Source organism: Capricornis sumatraensis, chromosome X (assembly GCF_032405125.1).
Source record: "Capricornis sumatraensis isolate serow.1 chromosome X, serow.2, whole genome shotgun sequence".
NCBI classification, from domain to species: domain Eukaryota; kingdom Metazoa; phylum Chordata; class Mammalia; order Artiodactyla; family Bovidae; genus Capricornis; species Capricornis sumatraensis.
This window is the reverse complement of record NC_091092.1, coordinates 94,675,325-94,696,630: the sequence shown is the minus strand read 5'-3', so window position 1 is coordinate 94,696,630 and position 21,306 is coordinate 94,675,325. Positions and strand designations below refer to the sequence as shown.

Here is a 21,306-nt window from a genome sequence, read left to right as displayed (position 1 = left end):
TATGATATCAGTTGGAAGATGGATTGAAGAGAGCTAGAGTTTGAGACAGAGAAACAAATTAGGAAGTTTTGTATTAGTCCAGTCTTTAAAATAAGCATCTAAGCTGGAGCAAAAATATCAGGAATTAGAAGGAAGAGAATATGTTTATAAAATATAATGTAGAGGTTTAATCAGTAAGACTTGCCATTTTGTTGGATTTTAAATTCATGAGAGTGGGGAGACAAAGTAAACTAAATTTTTGAATCTGGGTAATTAGGAGGATTTTTATGTCATCACTAGATACTGGGAGCACAGATTGAGTAATAGCATTTTTTCCAAAGGAGGATGGTGAATTCATAACAATTTTAGTTTTTTACGTGTTGTCAGGTCAACTTTCAAAAGACGTCCAGTATCTTTGATTTACAATATTATGTTACCTTCATATATGCAGCATTGTGATTCAGCGTTTTTGCATATTATTCTCCATTATATAATGTTATTAGATAATTACAATTCCTTGTGCTATACAGTATATCCTTGTAGCTTATCTATTTTATACATAGTAGTTCATTTCTGTTAATCCCAATAAATACATAAATTAAAAATTCCAGTATATGATTGAAAGTTTTGGATTAAACTTAATGACAAGGAAGATCTGGCTATTTGAGTCATCAGTATACACAGATTAAAACTGATATCAGAAAGATGGCTGAAAGCTTCCATGGGGAGCATATGGAAAAATAGGAGCAGAGGACTAGAGACAGAACTTTGAATAGCTGCATTTAGGAAGCATCAGCAGGAAAAGGAGATCAGAATAGAGTTAAAGAAAGGACATGATAAACAGGGAGAACAGTAGCAGAGCTGCCCTACTAGAAGATTGGACCTGGATCTTTAAAGACAAAGACAGTAAAAGAGAAGCTGAGGGTGTCCCAGGAGGGAGAAGAATAAAGTCACAAAAATAAAATGAATACTGGTATGGAAATGATGAAGAAATATCTTAAAGGTCCTGGGACTCACCTGCCACAGCCTTTTAGGGATACCAGGGAACTGGGAGACATTTCTGACCTGGTCCAACTGAAGATTTCTGTTATGCTTTCTAGGTGAGGTTCTCACTTACCAATGGAACATTCCAGAGAGATCTGGCCCTGGTCTCAATGATTCTGCTTGTGTTTCTTGGATCTACTATTCTGCAGTGGATCCCATCAAGGTAAAGACAATATTGGCTTCTTGGAGATGTCTCAGAAATGGGCAGACTGCCTAGCAAAAAGAATCTATTAAACAGATGCAGTAAAGAGCCCAGCACTGAAGTCCAGGAACTGGGGGAAATTCCTCAAATCCTGAGCTTATTTTAATAGGTAGAAGGAGAGATAAAATGATTAGGTAGCACCCATGTTTGTTCTGAGGATTTTCTTCTTTGTTTCTTCTTCTTGGATAGTATAAGGCAGTATGTTATCATTTTAGGAACTCAGAATTGGTTGTCAAGAGATTAGGTTTCTAGCCCAAATTTGATTCTGTCTTATCTTTGCATTGACTTTAGGCAAGTCATTCTGCCTCTGATTTCTCATCTGGGAAAGGCTAATCTGTGTAGCCAGCCATCCACAGCCAGATGTCAGCAATCAATTTATTGAGAGCCTGCTACATTTTAGGCATTTTACCTGGCTCTTTTGATGATAAAAATATAAGATTCAGTTCCCATCTTCAAAGAGTGAGATCTATAATAGCTGTGGGAAACAGATGAATATAAACATAATAGTAGCATTGAATATATAAAATATAAGTAAAATATATAATGAAGCTAGGTCTCTCCTGCATGGCAAGCTGATGCTTTACTGACTCAGCTACACAGGAAGCCATATATATATATAATAAATTTTAAACATAGCATAGTGTTAGCAACTACTTAAAACTATTTAATAGAAAGTGCTATGGGAGTCCATGAGAGAGTGATTAATTCTGCTTAGAGGAGAGAATCAAAGGGAAACTAGAGAAGGCAATGTGATGATAAGTAAATGTACTTTGAGCCTTAAAGGTGGAATAGTAGTATAACATAAGATAAGGGATATGGTGGAGGAGTGGGCATTACAAAGAAGAAACAACCTTAGAAAAGGCACTGGGTTGTGAAAGTGATTGGTGGGTTTGGAGATCAATGAATATTCCAGCAGAGATAAATTATAGGTGAGATAGCATATCTTACCTGTGCCCCAAGACGGTTGTGAGGATGGATTCAGATAATATAGTTGAGCCTCTTATAAATACAAGGCATTATGATAAAGCGCTAAAGACACAGTGGGCTTGGATGTCAACCTATCTCCCTGTAGAGCACCTATTGCCCAGCAACAACCCCATCTTGTTCATTCCTTCCCCATCCTTAGGACATGTACAGTGGCCTGGTGGGACCCTTGGCCATCTGCCGAAAAGGCATCCTGGAGCCCTACGGAGGAAGACGTGACATGAACCGAGAATTTGCCTTGTTATTCTTGATTTTTGATGAGAACAAGTCTTGGTATCTGGAGGAAAATGTGGAAACTTATGGGTCCCAGGATCCAGGCCGTGTTAACCTACAGGATGAGACTTTCTTGGAGAGCAATAAAATGCATGGTCTGTAGAAAGGAACCTATCCCATTTCCAAAGAAATCCTTACTGGTTTCATGGAGGCATTTTTGATAGGCCCAGCACAACCGAAGGGAATGTAGTCTCTGAAAGGTCAGGAAGGTGGAATGAGGACACATTAGAAGTAATGTCTAGTACTACAGTATTATCTATAATGTGGTTCATGTTAGATCAGGTGCTCAGAAAGCAGGAAGCTGACTCTATAAAGTTGCTGTGGTAACACGAGCACATTTTAACCTATTAGAGAGTGCAAGACAGACATTTATGACCCTCAATGTACCTGGTGCACTGGCTGATTAGGGCCTCTCTACTTAAAAATTCTGAATTTAGTTTCTCAATATTATCTTATTTCCTTGCCACTCTGGATCTGAGATATGTTTTATCAATGGATTCTAATATAGATAAATGAAGGACAGCTTGTCTTTTAATCTATTTTTGAAACAATGGCTATATTTACAGATGGAAGGATTGGAGTGAGAGCCTCAAAAAGCAGCATACTGGGTTATATTAAAAATAAGAACTTTTTGATGCTCAAATGGATTTTGGAGGGAAATTGTGCACCGAAACCTAACTTTGTCCAACATATTTGTGTATCTTTTAAAAATAGAGAAAATCTCAAATAAGAGGAAGAATTTCAGTGCAGGGGAATATAGTAGTGCAATATTTCTTTGATTTGAGGGTAAATTGAAGCTTTGATAGTGACTCTACTGGAACTCAAAAGTAGTATCTCATTGTCAGACAAATTATAACTATTTCCCCTCAATGGAAATATGAGTGATTCACTTTGGATCTGATGATTCACATACTTTACAGAGTGACTTTTTAGCTCCTTTCAAATATGAGGAATAAATTGCCCAAAACCAAATGGAATGAGGATACAGATCTTACTAGTGCAAGGGTTTGGCTAATGCTCATTTTCATCTGGTGTTTAAGTGTTTATTCATCCAACTCTTCAGGTATCAGTCTACCTATCTATCAAGTATTTATTGAGCACTCTCTGAATGTGGGCATTATAGATAAAAAAGTAATGTTGGAGTCTGAGAGCAAATAAATAAGATCCTTCCTTCCCTTCTAGATTTCTGAACTAATTGAGAAAGAGACAGAGTTGCTTAATATTAAATGTGAACTTACTGAGAAAGCTAGTTGGCAAACTGAATTTAGTTTTGCAGCAAAATGGGGTTGCTAATACTGCTCCAACAATGGATAGATTTTCTGTTCTGTTATTGATGTAGAGGGACAAAAATAGCCCTCCTTCTTTACGGGGGCAAAATCTTCTCCATGATGGAATAACAAATCCGTTTGCACCACTTCCTGTGGTCTGATCTAACAGAGAGAAGATTCAGAATAGGGCCGAGTTGAGTATATTTAGTTCCTTTCTCAAATACAAAATTTGACTAGAGTAAATAAACTGGCTATAAATGTTCCTTCCATTATTTCCTCTCTTGGATGAAGAGTATAAGTTATTTTCCCTCTATAGAATATTAAAGGTGGAGAATTTTATCTTGGGTACACTCTTGAAAGTGTGAATTAACACAGTGCTGAGTTGTTTATTATCTTTAGAGCATGAGATGTGTCCTGGGAAGAAGCATATGGGGAGTCCCATGCATTAATATCATTATTTATTCCAAGAACGTGACAAGTATTTTTTAACATGTATTGTGGGATCAGGTGTCTGCTTGGTGTTCTGAAGAATACAAGTACAGTATTATAGTATATGCATTTATTTCCTGCTTATTAAAAACCTTCAACCTATTTGGGGATAAGAAATTCCACAAATTAAAAGATAGATGAATGTAGGAGGCAGTTTCTAGTGAGTTCCAAAGAGTGATACAGATAGTACTGGAGGAGTTTAGATGTGGAAGGGGATGCAGAGAATGAGGGGTACTAAGAGGAAAAAGATCAAGGAACTATTGTTAGAAGAAGTGAAAGTGTGACTGAGCTTTGAAAAGATGAGTAAAAGGAAGAATTTTTGAGAGGGAAGATCAGAAACACGAGCAAGAACACAAAAAACATGAATAAGGGACCAAAATAGGGGATGGTTAAGAAATTACCCTAACTGAAATATGTTAGATAGTGTTAGACATATCTGGGAAAGCTTGGGACTATAGTTTGAAGGACCTTGTTGGTCTAAGGAGTCATGGACTTGATCTTTTTAGCGTGGGGGTGGGGCTTTTAAGGCATTTTAAGCAGTAGAATGGCATGGTCATACTAATTATTAGAGAGGCCACTCTTATAGCACCAATGTGGGAGATAGATTAGAGAGGGACAAATGGAATATAAAAGAGAGAAGCTAGGAGGATACTCCTGTCATCAGAGATGATAGGGATTATCTTTATGGTAGTGGTAGTGGTAAGTTGAAATGAGATATACAAAATACTTTTTCTTCTCTTACAGCCATTAATGGAAAACTCTATGCCAACCTCATGGGCCTTACAATGTACCAAGGAGAACGAGTGGCCTGGTACATGATGGCGATGGGACAAGATATTGACCTACACACTGTCCATTTCCATGCAGAAAGCTTTCTCTACCGGGTGAGCTGGAAAGAGGGCTGAGTCCCTCAGGGGTGATTCTAGGAATGATCTGATATCCATTAAGAAAGAAGAGGAAAGCAAGAAACAAGACAATAATCAGTTAAAAGATGAAAGGTATTGCATGTGGAGTATTGAGCAGAGACATCTAGTTTGGGTTTGTATCCCAAGGTCAGTCATTGTCCTCCAAGCCTTATCTTTCCCCTTTGATATAGAAGAAACGAGTGGCTCATTTATGGGATAAGAAGACCAAAGGAATAAATGTTATCAGATCTCAGTCAGGGACTTGAGGCCCAGTGAGCAGTCGTCCTAAGAACAAGAAATTTAAGAGAAGTGTGTCATGATCTCTGAAAATCCATAATCTATTCCTGAACTTCAATTCAGGAACTACATTGGACAACATGTGGGCTTTGAAGATTTTGTCTTAGGAAAGGGGGTTAGAGTTGTAATCATTAATGAGTGGACTTGCTGACAAAGGTCCATATAGTCAAAACTATGGTTTTTCCAGTAGTCATGTATGGATGTGAGGGTTGGACCGTAAAGAAGGCTGAACACTGGAAAAATGATGCTTTCAAACTGTGGTGCTGGAGAAAACTCTTGAGAGTCCCTTGGACAGTAAGGAAATCAAACCAGTCAGTCCTTAAGGAAATCAACCCTGAATATGCATTGGAAGGACTGATGCTGAAGCTGAAGCTGAAGCTCCAATACTTTGGCCACCTGATGTGAAGAGCTGACTCATTGGAAAAGATCATGACGCTGGGAAACATTGAGGACAGGAGAAGAAGGGGGCGACAGAGGATGAGATGGTTGGATGGCATTGCTGACTCAACAAGCATGAGTTTGAGCAAACCCTGGAAGATAGTGAAGGACAGAGAAGCCTGGCATGCTGAAGTCCATGGGGTCTCAAAGAGTTGGACACTACTTAGTGATTGAATAACATAAAAGATTTAGAAATGCTGATAAAGGTGGTGGCATGGAAGATAAAGCAAACTGAGCTTTATTTTTAAAGGAAATACGTGGATCTTTCCTAGGGGTCAAGGACTGCTAAAATGTATGGATATACAAGTTTTTAGCCCCCTAATGAGAGCTGGAATGGATTTTACTTTGGGTCACTTTGAGAAAAGTAGGAAGACAGAGTCTCCTCTGTTGAATCAGTTTGTATGGGTGAATTCATAGAGAAGATAGATAAGGTAGAATCTTTTAGCTGCTCTCTTGGAGTTCTATGTACCTGATGTGGATACCGAAGCCTTATACTTTCTATGAACTCTGAGATGATTGTTATACCCTTCACTTTTTCTCTCTCACAACCAATCTCTTTTGCAGAGTGGAGAGAGCTACCAGGCAGATGTAGTGGATTTGTTTCCAGGGACCTTTGAGGTTGTGGAGATGGTGGCCAGCAACCCTGGTACATGGCTGCTTCACTGCCATGTTACTGACCATGTCCATGCTGGCATGGAGACCACCTTTACGGTCTTGTCCCAAAGAGGTAAAGCCTAACTATGCCATCTTCTAGTGCTGTATCTAGTCTATAAGAACCAGAAAATCCCAAGAAGTCTCTTGCATCTGTCTTCTGATCCCAATAAGTACCAGGTTTTAAAACAGAACCGACCCCCCTAAGTGTTCTGTCAACCTTGTTGCTCCTCTGCTCATGCCTCCTAATTTCTTTGGCATCTGTTGAACTCACATGAATTGACTCAGCCTGAAACTGACTGGGCTCTATGCATTGATGCTTAGTATAGACTTGCTTCCTTTCAACACATTTAATTTGTATATAAATTTATTACTTTAGAATTTATTAGGTACTAGCTAGTTCAAGGAATGTTGTTAATGAGTTTTTTTTCTTTCCTAAAGGAAGAAATACAATTCCAACAACTACCCCTTAATTGGTTTGTTTTGTGGAGACTGTCTAAGGCTGAAAAAAGATAATTAGGCTTCAATTACAACTAATCCAAGACAGATGCTACCAAGGGTGGTAAAAGTTTTCCTTTTATTTGTTATACGGAGAAGTAATAGCCAGGGTAGTTTCTTTAGCAATCTTTATTCATCACCAAGAACATAGAAGAGTAGGTTGTGTTAAATTGTATGTCTTTGGGCTGTTAAAAGGTTGAGTCTCACTTCTTGCACCTCTTAACCTGAATCCAATACTCATCATTATTCCCCTCCCAAGAGGCCCAATAGAAACTCTTAGGACCCATAGAAATTCAGGGAGGTTTTTCCTTTCTTTCTTTCTTTCTTTCTTTCTTTTTTTTTTTTTTTTCTTTTTTTTTTTTAAGTCACGCTGTTTGGAAAACTGGTAATATTGAGAGAGGCTTCCCTTATAGCTCAGTTAGTAAAGAATCCGTCTACAATGCAGGAGACCATGGTTGAATTCCTGGGTCGGGAAGATCCGCTGGAGAAGGGATAGGCTACCCACTCCAGTATCCTTGGGCTTCCCTTGTGGCTCAGCTGGTAAAGAATCCACCTGTAATGCAGGAGGTCTGGGTTTGATTCCTAGGTTGGAAAGATCCCCTGGAGAAGAGAAAGGCTACCCACTCCAGTATTCTGGATTGGAGAATTCCATGGAGTGTATAGTCCATGGGATCGCAAAGAGTAAGACATGACTGAGTGACTTTCACTTTCACTTCACTTACTATTGAGGAAGGTATTCTGGGATTCCTTGCCACTGGCATTCTATCAGCATGAATAGAAAGTGGGAAAATGTCTTTAGGCATTCAAATAGGACTAGCAAACCATGGTAGAAAATACAACTCTGCCATTTAACCCCAGGAAAGGAGACAAATGATTGTACATTATCATTTCCTGTATCTTTGGAAAACTTTGTTCTCCAGTAACATACTGCTAGATCATGTCTCCTAGCTACTACTGTAGTACTACTCCCTACCTCAAAGACAAGCACAGATAATTCTTTAGTGTGTTCTGTCAGTCCTTAGAACCAAAGTCAAGTGGTGAATTGTTGTATCATCAAGATCCTATAGATCCAAAGCAATAGATTGTCTCCACGTGTAATGGCAGATCATGGACCATTTATTAGATAAGACACCTTATCAATACATGTCATCAAGAAACGTCCATAAAGAATAGCTCATATCTCTTTTTAATAATGAACCAGTCCATAATTTTATCTATTTTCCTTTTGTTTGTTTGACACCCTATGGCTTAATGTAATATTGTTCCAGTTACATATGAGCTAACCAGGCCGACCAGAGAGAAGAGCTGAAGGCAGATAGGGTATAAAAGACTGATTGTTGGAAAAAGCTTCCTGTGGAAGAAGCAGGGGATGAAAGCCAAAGCTACAATAAAATATTAAAGTGAAGTAAGGTCATTTTTCTACTAAAAGGAGAGAGGAAAGGATCAATGTGTAGGTTTGAGTGAAAAGCTTGACAAAAAGGTAGACTATTTCTGTCTGATGGGCTCTGTTTCATCTGTAATGAAGTGAAAGACAGAGGGTAGGGTAAGGGGCTTGAGAAAAGTGTGCAAAGGTTTGAAATAACCACTCTTGGAAGTGGGGGCAAAAGTTTCTCTGAGTGGTGGAAGATAAGTTAATTACTGCCAAGCAGCATCGAGGACTTAAATTTGTACCCAAAGAATACTTACTTATACTTAAAAAAAGAGAATACTTATATTTACAATTGTATGATGTTTCTCCACCAGCATTCAGTGTATATATATATATATATATATAGTTACTGGGGTTTCAGCAAATGATTATAACAGTCTAGGTAAGTTAGTAGTTGAAGTGATAAGCAATGGAGTCTAGCCTGACCAGGAATGGAAGGAAAAACAAGATAAAGCTGGTGAGTTGGGAAAAAAATTGAACTGTCCAAGAGCTAGAGATCTTCATGAGAGGATAAAATAACAGGTTAAATGGAGTAAGTAGCATTAGAACATAGAATAGAAGAGCATTGTTAGACATTTGAGATGAAGCAGTTCTGCATAATTAGGCCAATGTGACCAGAGTTAGAATATATTCAAAATTTGTTGGAGTTAAGAGGTCCAAAAACTGCAAGACTTGAATGTTTGATAAGTCAATACCTACAGTGGGAATTGAGGACAATAAAGACTGAGCCACATACCAAAGACTTCCATGAATGAAGAGAACTGCTAGGTAAGAGTGATAAGAAGTGGTTGCAGTTTTTTTCTAGCCAAATAATGAGCCTCAAAAGACATGGATCTTTGCAAAAAGGGGAGCAATAATAAATGATCTCAAAGTAGTATTGAGAGGATGCAAAGGAAATATTGTCCTCAGAGAAGAGTTCAGCCCCTTTAAAGCAAGAAGAGGAAGAAATAGTCAGAGAGATTGGATATGTAGGCATGGGTTTGACAAAGAGCAGGGGCTTCCTGAAGGAAAACTGGGAAAGTGTGGCAAAAATAACAATAATTAAGATAAAGTGCCAATAAATATGTAAATATTGATAGAGTGGTGATTTACCTTTTGGACTCCCAAACCCATACACTTGTTCATATTTGCATCAATGCTAAAAAATCAAATCCACATACCAATACTGTCTTTGACTACAAGCTAGTTAATTCCAGTCACCTCCATTTTGCTTACTATAACACAGAGAGTTCCCTCCAATCAATGCTAACCTCCCACAACAAACCTGTGAACAGGTAGGAAGGATAATAGAACTAACCTCTTTTTTTTTTCCCCTCCAGAACACTTAAGGACTACCACCACCATCCCTGAAGAGATTGGAAAAGGTAGGGAGAATGACACACAGATTGGTTATTTATATATGTTGTGCATTCAGGGAAAGGTGCAGTGCCTCTAGAAAATGGGTTTCACATGACTGAAAGCTGTACCACAGTGCTAACAGGAAGAATCCTGAGATTTATTTAAGACTTCAGAAGCAAGAAATCTAAGGTTAAGCTTCCAGTTAAGCTTCTCTCGGCAGATTTATTCTCTCTGACCCCCATGCCCAGCCACTTTAGTTGAGGAAAATGGCTTCATCTCCAGTTGAAGGCTGCTATCTTATCCTCTCACTTAATGTGTGAAGGGGAAGAAAATTCAAGGTTTTACTAAGTTGTGCATAAAGGAGCTATAGCACAGATATGAATTCCCCACAAGAACAGTGTGAAACTGACAAATACTATTCAATCTATGGAATACTAAATAGTTGACTTTGGGGGAGCAGCCATTTCTGCACTTCAAGAAAACAGAGATTCTTGTCCTATCCAGGCTAGGTTCAAATAATTATTTTACTTTCTTCCTCATTTGTATCCAAACTGAGAAAGATTCTGAAAGTTATGAAAGTCTAGATCAGATGTTAGAGATCTTCAGTTCAGTCTGGAAATTTTTCAGCACTATTTGGAAAAGACCTGATGACCTGCCTGGGCTTCCCAGGGGACTCAGTGGTAAAGAATTCGCCTGCTAGTTCAGGAGATGCAAGTTCAATCCTTGGTCCAGGAAGATCCCCTGGAGAAGAAAAAGGCAACCCACTCAAGTATTCTTACCTGGAAAAACCCAATGAACAGAGGAGCTTGGAGGGCTACAATCTATGAGTCACAAAAGTTGGACACAACTTATTGACTGAACAATTATCTGCCTAAGTATCTTATAAACAGTCAACCAGGAAACTAGGGTATGTTCTCCAGCGTTAGGGAGTGGAAAGGTGAAGCAGAGAGAGCAAAGTGCCATACATATATGTGTATGTATATACATATTTGCAGGTTTCCCTGGTTACTCAGACAGTAAAGAATCCGCCTGCAATGCAGGAGACCTGGGTTCAATTCCTGAGTCGGGAAGATCCCCTGGAGAAGGAAATGGCAACCCACTCCAGTATACTTGCCTAGAGAATTCCATGGACAAAGGAGCCTGGTGAGCTACAGTCCACGGAGTCACAAAGAGACAGACATGACCAAGTGACTAACACACACACATATACATGTTTTGTACATACATTTGTATATACATTTGTACATACCAGTATGTACATACAAACATATCTTCATAAGTTCTTGCTTGTTTTAAAATGTTGAACAGTGGGAAAACCCCTTCAAAACTGGTGGTCTACAAAAGTCCATTATTTTCTACATGAGAAACTGAGAGATGGAAAGTGATTTTTCCAAGGTCACAAGAGAAGTAAGTCAGTGATGGAATGTGAACTCAAGACCAGGATGTTTCCCAGGTTCTGATTGAACTCATTTTATTACATCTTCTCTCAGTTCTTTAAGAATATTGATTCATCCAAATATACCTTCATCAAACACACGCTGACTGCCAAAGACATCAAAATAATAAGACATAATCACTATTTTCGAGGAGATTCAAAGTAGAATGGGACACAGAAACAATAATTGTAATTCTGGATACTATATATTATTTTTAAAGGTGGGGGGAAATAGTAACAACTGATCAATTATTGTGCATTTGCTATCTTCCAAGAACTATGTTGAATATTTATAAATATTAACTCAAACCTCACAATAAACATTAAAATTAAGCATGATTATTATCCTCATTTTATAAAACAGGAGACAGAAATCCAGAATTGAGGGTAGCTTGAGTCAATTGGCCCAAGCAAGTAAACTGTTGGATTACAAATAGTACAGGTGCTTTGGGCAAACCGAATAGAGGACCATTATTTTTTTCTAAGTTGTGGTGTGTGCATTTTAATATTTTACATAAATATAACCAAAACTGAGGCATGAACATTATTAATTGTTTAGCTGAATTGAAGAAAGATTTGCTGAGACCTATAATGTTTAAGCTGTGGATAGAATGGTAAGGAAGAAGAAAATCTATTCAGGCAAATGAGCAGCATGAGAAAATATTGAAAGCCTGAAAAAAGGCTCACCTATTCTGCAGAACAAGGAATGAATTGTTATGGCTGAAGAGGAGCAATTAAAAGTAGGATAGGTTAGAACCTGATTGTGAGAGTTGGAATGCCTGATTTGAGTCTGAGCTTTACTCCATGGGCTAATTGGGGGTCATCAAATGTTCATATGCCATGAACTAAGAAAATTAGATATTTCACCTAGAAATATCAATGTGACATCAGTATTATAATGACTCAAAGATGCAAGAGACCAGACAGAACAGTGGCAGGCTCTTATCATGGCCAATTGTCAAAGTGAGTATTGATAAGATAGACAATTGAGTCATACTGCTTCGCAGAAGATTCTGCCTACTAGTTCTTCTCTCTGGAGCCATGTTAAAAAAAAAAAAAAACCTTTTTTTTTTTTTTTTGCTACATCATAAGCCTTTATATATTTTAAGAAATATGTCAAGGCTCTTCTCACTCTGAGTCCTAGTTCTTTCAATGGGGCACTGGAGCTTCAGTGCTTCTTAAGGATTTTCTCAACTATGGCATTTTGTTACCTTGATTCCCTATAACCACTGAGTCTATCATCATTGGATGATCTTTTGAGGTATAAGAACCATTCTTCTGTCCTATTTGGATGAGCTTCTTTCTCCTCTTCCAGAGCTGATTATAAAATATGCCTTCAAGAGTACTCTCCAGCCCATGATTCCCATTTTCTTCTTGTTCCATTTCAGTAGCGATTCCCAGAGACATTGGAGAAGGCAATGTGAAGATGCTGGGCATGCAGATCCCTATAAAGGATATCGAGATGCTGACTTCTGTCTTGATTGCCATGGGTGTCATTCTCCTGCTCATTGCTCTGGTTCTCTGTGGTGTGGTGTGGTATCAGCATCGTCAGAGAAAGTTACGGCGCAACAGGAGGTCCATCCTGGATGACAGCTTCAAGCTTCTGTCTCTCAAGCAGTAACAGCTGGATCTTGGAACTACACATCTGGAATATACTCTCAGCAGGCCGTGGACTAGCAGCTGACATGCACTTAAAGGATATGGGTTGTAGAAAAGGCAGAGGAAGGAATCAAACTCATTTGAGTATTTCTTCACTTATTTATTTGTATGAAAATTTTATTCTTTCTTTTTCTTTAGTTTCTTTGTTCCACTTGGGCATCTGGGGCTGAGTCCCCTAGAATCTCATATCACAAATTTCAATAGCTAGATTATATCACCCACTGACACTATAAAGATCTGGTAATTTCTAAAAACTGAAACATTTTCTCACAAAGTAGATGCCAAAAGTAAGTTTCATTGATTAACTCTCTACTGCTTTCTAGAACTTAGGCAAGTTTATTCTCAACCAAGGCTAAGTGAGCTCTGACAATAATCCATATCTAAGCATGATGGGAAATAAGTGAAGTAGGATTTAAAGATCCAAATTGTATTTTTACTTTTCTTGAGAGTGGACCATTTTTTGTTAAGTGAGTAGATGCAATATTGCTGCCAAGAGCAACTACAACCTCTGGATACAGAAACTTCTCAGGAAGCCAGTATTCCAAGTCCTTGGTACAGTTGCACTGAAGGGAATGTTGAGTGTCCTCTCCATGCTTTCATCAGAAGATTCTACATATTAAAGTGCTTGTTATAACACCATAAGAGTGAACTTGTTGATTTTAATTGTCTCTGTGGTCTCTTGAAGGTTTTGACTGTTGCTGAAAGAGAGAGCATTCGGTGAGACTGATGGAAGTGTTTAGCGGTGGGCATAGAATGGGTCTGCCTATCCTTTGTGGATGCTTCACGTTTGTGTTTGGAAAGTGAAGAAGCTGTCCCAGAGGAGACCTCAAAATCCATAAGTGCCAAAAATATCATAGATGCTAAGAAATGTTGCCAGAGGGAAATAGAGGGCTGAAACTAGGTTCAAACCTTTACACTGGGCAAGGAGAGGAGGGCACAGATATAGTGAGCTCTTTTGGTATTTGGGAGTATGAGATGTCTACTTGCAATTTTATAGAGTCATTCTTCTGGTAATTTAAAGCAATATTCGTTTGTCACAAGTTCAAGCCTCTCTAAAACCTTGGTCAGAAAACACAGAAAAGAGATAAAGTAGGGAAGGGATAAGCTGGCCCATTCTTACTATGGTATTCATTATATCACTTTACATGGCAAATAGAGAATGGAAGAAGCATCAGGACAGTGAAAACAATAACTTAAATCTATTGTGCTTTATATTTTACAAAACATCTGATACCTAATTGCATTTGACTTCCATTAGTTCTATCATAGTGACATTTTTGCTGTACTTTTAAGCAAGCAAATGGTAAGAGAAAATGATTTTTACCTCAGGCCATTCAGCTAAAAATTGAGTGAGGATTCAAGCCTTCATCTATTCAATTCCAAATATCTGCTTCATCCTTCTATATCATGGAAACTCCACTAGTCTCCGTTATTCATTATCCATATTGAATCCAACTTCCCTCTTTCTGTCTTTCCAGCAAACTTATCTGCCAAGTTAGCAACCCTCTGAAGATTAAGTATAGAAACCCACAGAAATGGTGTTGAGTTGCTAAATAATGTTGAAAGTTGGGTGGTAAAACACAAGCCAGAGCCTATCATTCATCTTGGTTTACTATGATCAATGGGTTTGTGGAAGGCTTTACTGGAAATCTCAGAAACATATTGGGTGAGAGAAGATCTGGACTGTCAGTGATAAAATCAAATTAGGGTATTTTAGCCATTGCATCATCAATGAAATAAACAACAGAACTCTGTTGGTGTATTGTTAACATGAAGGTTATTGAAAACCCAGTCCACTCTGGGAACTCTACTCAATTATTAGCTGTAATTTGTATGCAGCTGGAAGGTTGTTAACTTGGTCTCAGTCATGAATCTGAGACAAAGAGAAATAAGTGAGATGGAGATACATTTCTTCTGAGTGTGTAATCCTGCTCCAGATTGAGGAATATAAGCTAAAGTCCATATATTTCAGAAAGGGATACATTTTTTTTTTTGTGGTGGGTTTGCACCTTGTGGGGATGAAGGAGATGTTTTTGACAATTAAGTGGCACTTCCAATCATTCAATTGCTCAAGCCAAAAATCCCCAAAGTCTGCACATTAGTAAATCTTGTTTTTTTTTTTTTTCCTACAAAATAACTTTAATTTGTTCATTTGTTTCTATCTTCACTGCTACTACCCCAGACTAAAGCACAGCCATCTGTGCTTTAGTTACCTGGACTTGTGTGGTATCCTCCTGCTTATTGCTTTACATTCACTCTGTGTGCATGCTAAGTAACTTCATTTGTGTCTGACTCTGTGCAAACTTATGGACTATAGCCCTCTGGACTCCTCTGTCCATGGAATTCTCCAGGCAAGAATACTGAAGTGAGTTGTCATGCCCTCCTCTAGGGGATCTTCCTGATCCAGGGATTGAACTTGTGTCACAGAAAACTGATGGTTGAAAAGCATAAATTGGACTTCCAGTTTAGATGAGCTACCATAGACATCTCTCTCTGGTGATAAATAAATACAGGAAATTTTTTTTTAAAGCAATGATATAAGGACTAAAAAAGATAGAAAAGAAGAAGGCAGCGTGGAGAAGAACAAAGAAGCACAATAACAGGACATATTTGCAGCACAAAGTAAAAAAAAAAAAAGAGTTCTAGTGACAACCCCAGGTGGATTTGGGGACTCTGGAATGAGGGACTGAGGAGGAGCCTTGCTTATGTCAAGTAGTCTTGGAAATTGCTCTTCATCTCTATTGGCCAGAGACTCCCCTCCTCCAGTTAGACATGGGAAAGAAACAGTAAGGGGAATCTCAACATAGCAAGTTTCACCCCAGGAAGTACTCTTTGTGCCTGCAAGATGGAGAATCCTTTTTTCCTATTCAGAGACAATAAGTAGCTCTGGCAGAGATCAACAGGAGCCTCAGTGACACCAGAGAAACCAAGCAAAATAGAAAAGTAAAGCAAAGTCTCTGAAAGTTGCATAGCCATTTTAACACAAAATTATGCCAGTACTTGTGCTAAAAACAAACAGGGTTATTGCCTAATAAAATAGATTGTTTTAATATGGTTCAGAGCTCCATCATACCAAGAGCCAGGAAAATCACAGCTTGAATGAGAAAAGACAATATACTTTATGAGTGTCCTCCCTGTGGGCTGTGTGTGTCCTGTTGTGGTGGGTCTGATTACTGTGAAGACACTGGTAGGTGGGACTGTTCTCTTGTCCAGTTGGTTGACAGGCAGTCTTGAGCATGGTCTTTGAGCCACTGGTGGACAAGGCCATGTCCTGGTATGGCTCTGTTCACAGTCAGGGGGGTCCAGGTCTTGCTGCTGAGCCACAGACAGGTTGCAGCCATGTCACAGGGTAACTGGCTACTAAGCCCCAAGAGGATCGCAGAGCTAGTGCTGGTCCACCAGTGTGTATGGCCAGGTCCCAGGATGACTGACTCTGGTGTCAAGAATCCCAGAACAAATGTTGATTGGCTGCTGGGTAGGGCCAGGCCCAGGTTATCCTGGGTATTGTTGGCCTGCTAGATGAAAGCCTGCTGAGGTCCCAGGGCTGGTGCTCATACACAGGTACTAAAGCTAGATCTTAGGTCTAGTGCTGGTCAATTGACTTTCAGAGTGAAGTCTCAGGTCCCTGGCTAAAGCCAGGGGTTCCCAGAGCACTTGTTGGCTCATCAGTGTCCAGTTCCAGGGCCCATGGTGACCGAGGACAAATGCCAACACACTGGTGGATGGAGATAAGGATTTAAGTCATTCTCTGGGGGGCCCTGGTAGTCCTGGAGTTGTTATAGGTAGGTTAACAGGGCAAGGTACCAGGTAATCCTTGGGCTGGTGCCAGGCTACTGGTGATTACACTGTATCTTATCACAGCTGCCTGCAGGGCCTTGTTAATCCAAGGGCTGATGCTTGCCTGCTTATGGGTGAGGCCTGGTGCCAAGTTTAGTGCCAGCATCAGTTCAGTTCAGTTCAGTTCAGTCACTCAATTGTGTCCGACTCTTTGTGACCGCATGAATCGCAGCACGCCAGGCCTCCCTGTCCATCACCAACTACCAGAGTTCACTCAGACTCATGTCCATCGAGTCAGTGATGCCATCCAGCCATCTCGTCCTCTGTCATCCCTTCTCCTCCTGCCCCCAATCACTCCCAGCATACTGGTTGGCAAAATCAGATCCTGGGGTCTCTGGCTATGGGACCTAGAGTTTCTGGAGCTGAAGTTGTCCTACTGGTGGGTGATGCCAGGACTCAGGGGGTCCTGGGGCTTGTGCCCAAGCCCTGGTGGATGATGCTGGATTCCAGTTCTAATAACGATCCACTGGTGGGTGGGGGTCATTCCTGGGTCCTCTGGTGGGTGAGTCCAATTCTGGAAAGTCTTGGTGGTAAGGATCCTACAGAAGCTGACCTGCTGGTGAGTAGGCCTGTTTTTCTACTCAGCTAGCTGCTTGACCTGGAGTGTCCCAGACCTAGTGCCAAATGGCTGGAGGGCAGGGTTCCAGCACTAATAAGCAACAGGGAGGATTCCAAAATGGTACTTAACACCAGTGTCCTCTTGGTATGATGTGTGTGTGTGTGTATTAGTCACTCAGTCATGTCTGACTCTTTGCGACCCCATGGAAATTAGCCCACCAGGCTCCTCTGTCCATGGAAATCTCCAGGCAAGAATACTGGAGTGGGTTGCAATTCCCTTCTCCAGGGGATTTTCCCAACTCAGGGATTGAACCCAGATCTCCTGCATTGCAGGCAGATTCTTTATCAACTGAACCACCAGGGAAACCCTCTTGGTATGATGAGTTCCCATAAATTGCTGCTTCCAGTGTCAATGTCCTCAGGGTGAGGTTTAACCATCTCCTGCATGTCTAAGCAGTTCCTGCAAATCAGTAAGTAGACCTCACCTAGGTACCTTTTAAATTACTGATTCTGATCTGGATATCAGAGCATGTGAAATTTTGTGTGTGTCCTTTAAATGTGAAGTCTCCGTTTCCCATAGCCCGCTTTCTCTCCCAAAAGTAAGCCCTCAGTTGAGTTCAGTTCAGTCGCTCAGTCGTGTCCGACTCTTTGCGACCCCATGAATCGCAGCACACCAGGCCTCCCCGTCCATCACCATCTCCCCTACTGGCCTTCAAAATCAAATGTTCTATGGGTCATCTTACTGGTACAGGACTGGTTCAGCTGGAGAGCCCAAATATGTGGCTCATTCCCATAAGCCTTGGGAAGAACCACTTCAATTGTGCTTATCCTCCTTTTATGGTCATCTACCAGGGAATATGGGTCTCAATTATTTTTTAAAAAATTGTCTTTCCTACTCATCTTATTGTGATTCATTATTTATATTTTTAGCTTTAGCAGATATTTTCTACTAGTCTTTGGGGTTGCTTTCATAGATATCTGTTCTATAAATAGTTGCAATTTCATTATGCCCACAGAAGGAAGTAAGATCAGGGTCTTCCAAGTCAGCCACCTTGGCCATAACTCCATCCAATCTCTTGTTACAACTTGTAAAAAAATTTTAAGACACTGTTAGATACCATTTTCCAGTACAGAAGACAGTTATAATTAAAGTGCTCTAAAAGCAAATGGAAGAACCAGATAACTGGAAGGGATTAGGAGGAACATCAAAGAGAGTATACTTCAGCTGAATCTTGAAGGATGAGAAGAAACTTGGTAGATGGGTGAAAAAGCATTCCAGGTCAGACTAAGAGAGGGCTTGAGAATGTACTATCTCTTTAGAATGTAATATAAAATTCAAATTATAACAAGTCTAATGGAGAAACACTGCTTTTTCCCACTAAATGTGTTCTTCATCAATTGTATCCCATTTCAGCAAATATCACCATCTATGAAGCTATTCAATGTGGAAACTTGAGTAATCCTTCAGCCCTCCCAATCTTGCACTTTTCACTTCCAATCTAAAGATAATTTCTACCAGTTGTATATTAAAAATATATCCAAAACCAAGCTATTTTAAAAAAATTCTACACCCCACCCAAGTACAAGCCACTATCCCCTTTCAACTGAAAAAATATAATAGCCTCGTCCCTGTTAATACTTTTTCCCTTGCATTGCCACTGTTCATCCTTCTACAGCAAATTGTGAGATCTTATAAAAGTATAGGTTGGATATCACTCCCATTCTTAAATTTATTTCTAATTGGATTATAATTACTTTCCAGTGCTGTGTTGGTTTCTGCCATACAATATCACAAATCACTCATAACTATATGTATATATAAATATCCCTTTCCTCTTGAGGCTCCCTCCCATCCATCCCCCAATCTTGACCCTCTAGGTCATCAGAGAGTGCCAGGCTGGACTCACTGTGTTATAGCAACTTCCCACTAGCTATCTATTTTACACATGGTAATGTATATATAGAGCTTCCCAGGTGGCTCAGTGGTAAATAATCCACCTTGCAACACAGTTTTAATATTTGGGTTGGGAAGATCTCCTGGAGGAAGAAATGTCAACCTACTCCAGTATTCTTGCCTGAAAAATCCCACAGACAGAGTAGCAAAGAGTCAGACACAACTTAGCGACTAATCACTCACAGTGTATATATGTCAATGCTACTTTCTCAATTTTTCCCACACTCTCCTTCCCCTGCTGGGTCCACAGGTCCATTCTCTACATCTCTATTTCCATCCTTCCCTAGCAAATAAGTTCAACAGTACTATCTTTCTAGATTACATATATATATATGTGTTAATATATGATATTTGTTCTTTCTTTTTCTGACTTACTTAGCTCTGTATAAAAAGCTCAAGTTCATTCACCTCTCTTCAACTGAAACAAATTCATTTCTTTTTGAGGCTGAGTAATATTCCATTATATGCATGCACCAAAACTTCCTTATCCATTCATCCATTGATGGACATCTAGGTTGGTTCCATTCCCTGGCTATTGTAAATTGTGCTGCAGTGAACACTGGAGTACATGTGTCTTTTTCTATTAAAGTTTCTTCAGGGTATATTCCCAGTAGTGGTATTGCTGGGTTATATGGTAGTTTTATTCCAGGTTTTTTAAAGTCATCTCTATATTGTTCTCCATAGTAGCTGTATCAATTCATATCCTCATCATGGTGTAAGAGGGTTCTATTTTCTCCACATCTTCTTCAGCACTTATTGTTTATAGACTTTTTGATAATGGCCATTCTGACCAGTGTGAGATGATAGCTCAGGTTTTTAATTTGATGATTTCTCATTTCTTGAGGTAGGCTTGTATTGTTATAAACTTCCTTGTTAGCACTGCTTTTGCTGCATCCCAGATCCCCTAGAGGAGGGCATGGCAACCCACTTCAGTTTTCTTGCCTGGAGAATCTCATGGACAGAGGAGCCTAGCAGGCTACGGTCCATAGGGTTGCAAAGAGTTGGACATGCCTGAAACAACTTAATATGCATATGTTTTAGATTGTAGTGTAGAGTCATTTGTTTCTAGGTATTATTTTTCTTCCTTGATTTATTCAGTGACCTCTTGTTCATTTACAAGTACATTGTTTGGCTTCCATTTGTTTGTATTTTTTACAATTATTTTTCTAGTAATTGATATTTAATCTTAATTGATATTTAATTTCATAGTTTTGTTGTCATAAAAAAAAATTCTGTTTCTGTTGTTCACTCAGTCATGTCCAGTTCTTTGAGACACCATGTACTGCAGCATACCAGGTATCTCTGTCCTTCACTATCTCCTGGAGTTTGCTCAAACTCATATCCATTGAGTCAATGATGCCATACAACCATCTCATCCTTTGCTGCCCCCCTTCTCCTCCTGCCCTCAATCTTTCCCAGCATCAGGGTCTTTTCCAGTGAGTCAGCTCTTTGCATCAGGTGGCCAAAGTATTGGAGCTTCAGTTTCAGCATCAGTCTTTCCAATGAATATTCAGGCTTTATTTCCTTAAGGATTGACTGATTTGATCTCCTTGCTGACTCTCGATCTCTAGAGTCTTCTCCAAAGTATGTATATATGTGTATATATATATATGTATATATATATATATATATATGTTAAAATAGGCCCACTTAAAGTACAAACACATATACACTCATTTACATGCAGATGTACATACAGTCATACATAAATACACATGTGGATATATTTTATATACATGTATATATTATATCATTGATATTATATTGACATTTAAAATAGTCATCTAAAAATATACATATATTTACATGTATTTATACATAAGTGTACAGGTGGATATATATTACATATCACTATGTTTTGTATCATCAAGCAGGTTTGCATTCTTCTTTTATTATCTATTGGGTTTTATATCCCCCAGTTGTCCAGAATATGAGCATGTGAATGTGTGAAAAGGAATATTTCAGCTACCATCCTCTATCTTGCTTTGGGATGCAACATGAAGTCTCTATTCCAGTATTAGGAAGTGTTCCACTGCTTCTGAGATGTGCAAGGTAATAAACTATCACA

At 39.3% G+C, this 21,306-nt stretch overlaps 1 protein-coding gene across 1 annotated transcript in view; it reads left to right on the top strand.

Annotated features, from left to right (window-relative positions):
• The window catches only part of HEPH (hephaestin), a 136,950-nt gene extending 123,531 nt beyond the window's left edge, over positions 1-13,419 (top strand). Inside the window, exons 16-21 of the mRNA XM_068962145.1 lie at positions 1,080-1,186; positions 2,352-2,577; positions 4,984-5,123; positions 6,444-6,606; positions 9,777-9,821; positions 12,619-13,419. Of these exons, the coding sequence (XP_068818246.1) occupies positions 1,080-1,186; positions 2,352-2,577; positions 4,984-5,123; positions 6,444-6,606; positions 9,777-9,821; positions 12,619-12,851 (914 nt within the window). The 3' untranslated portion in view covers positions 12,852-13,419. The remainder of the gene's footprint in view (positions 1-1,079; positions 1,187-2,351; positions 2,578-4,983; positions 5,124-6,443; positions 6,607-9,776; positions 9,822-12,618) is intronic.
• Positions 13,420-21,306: the final 7,887 nt, after the last annotated feature.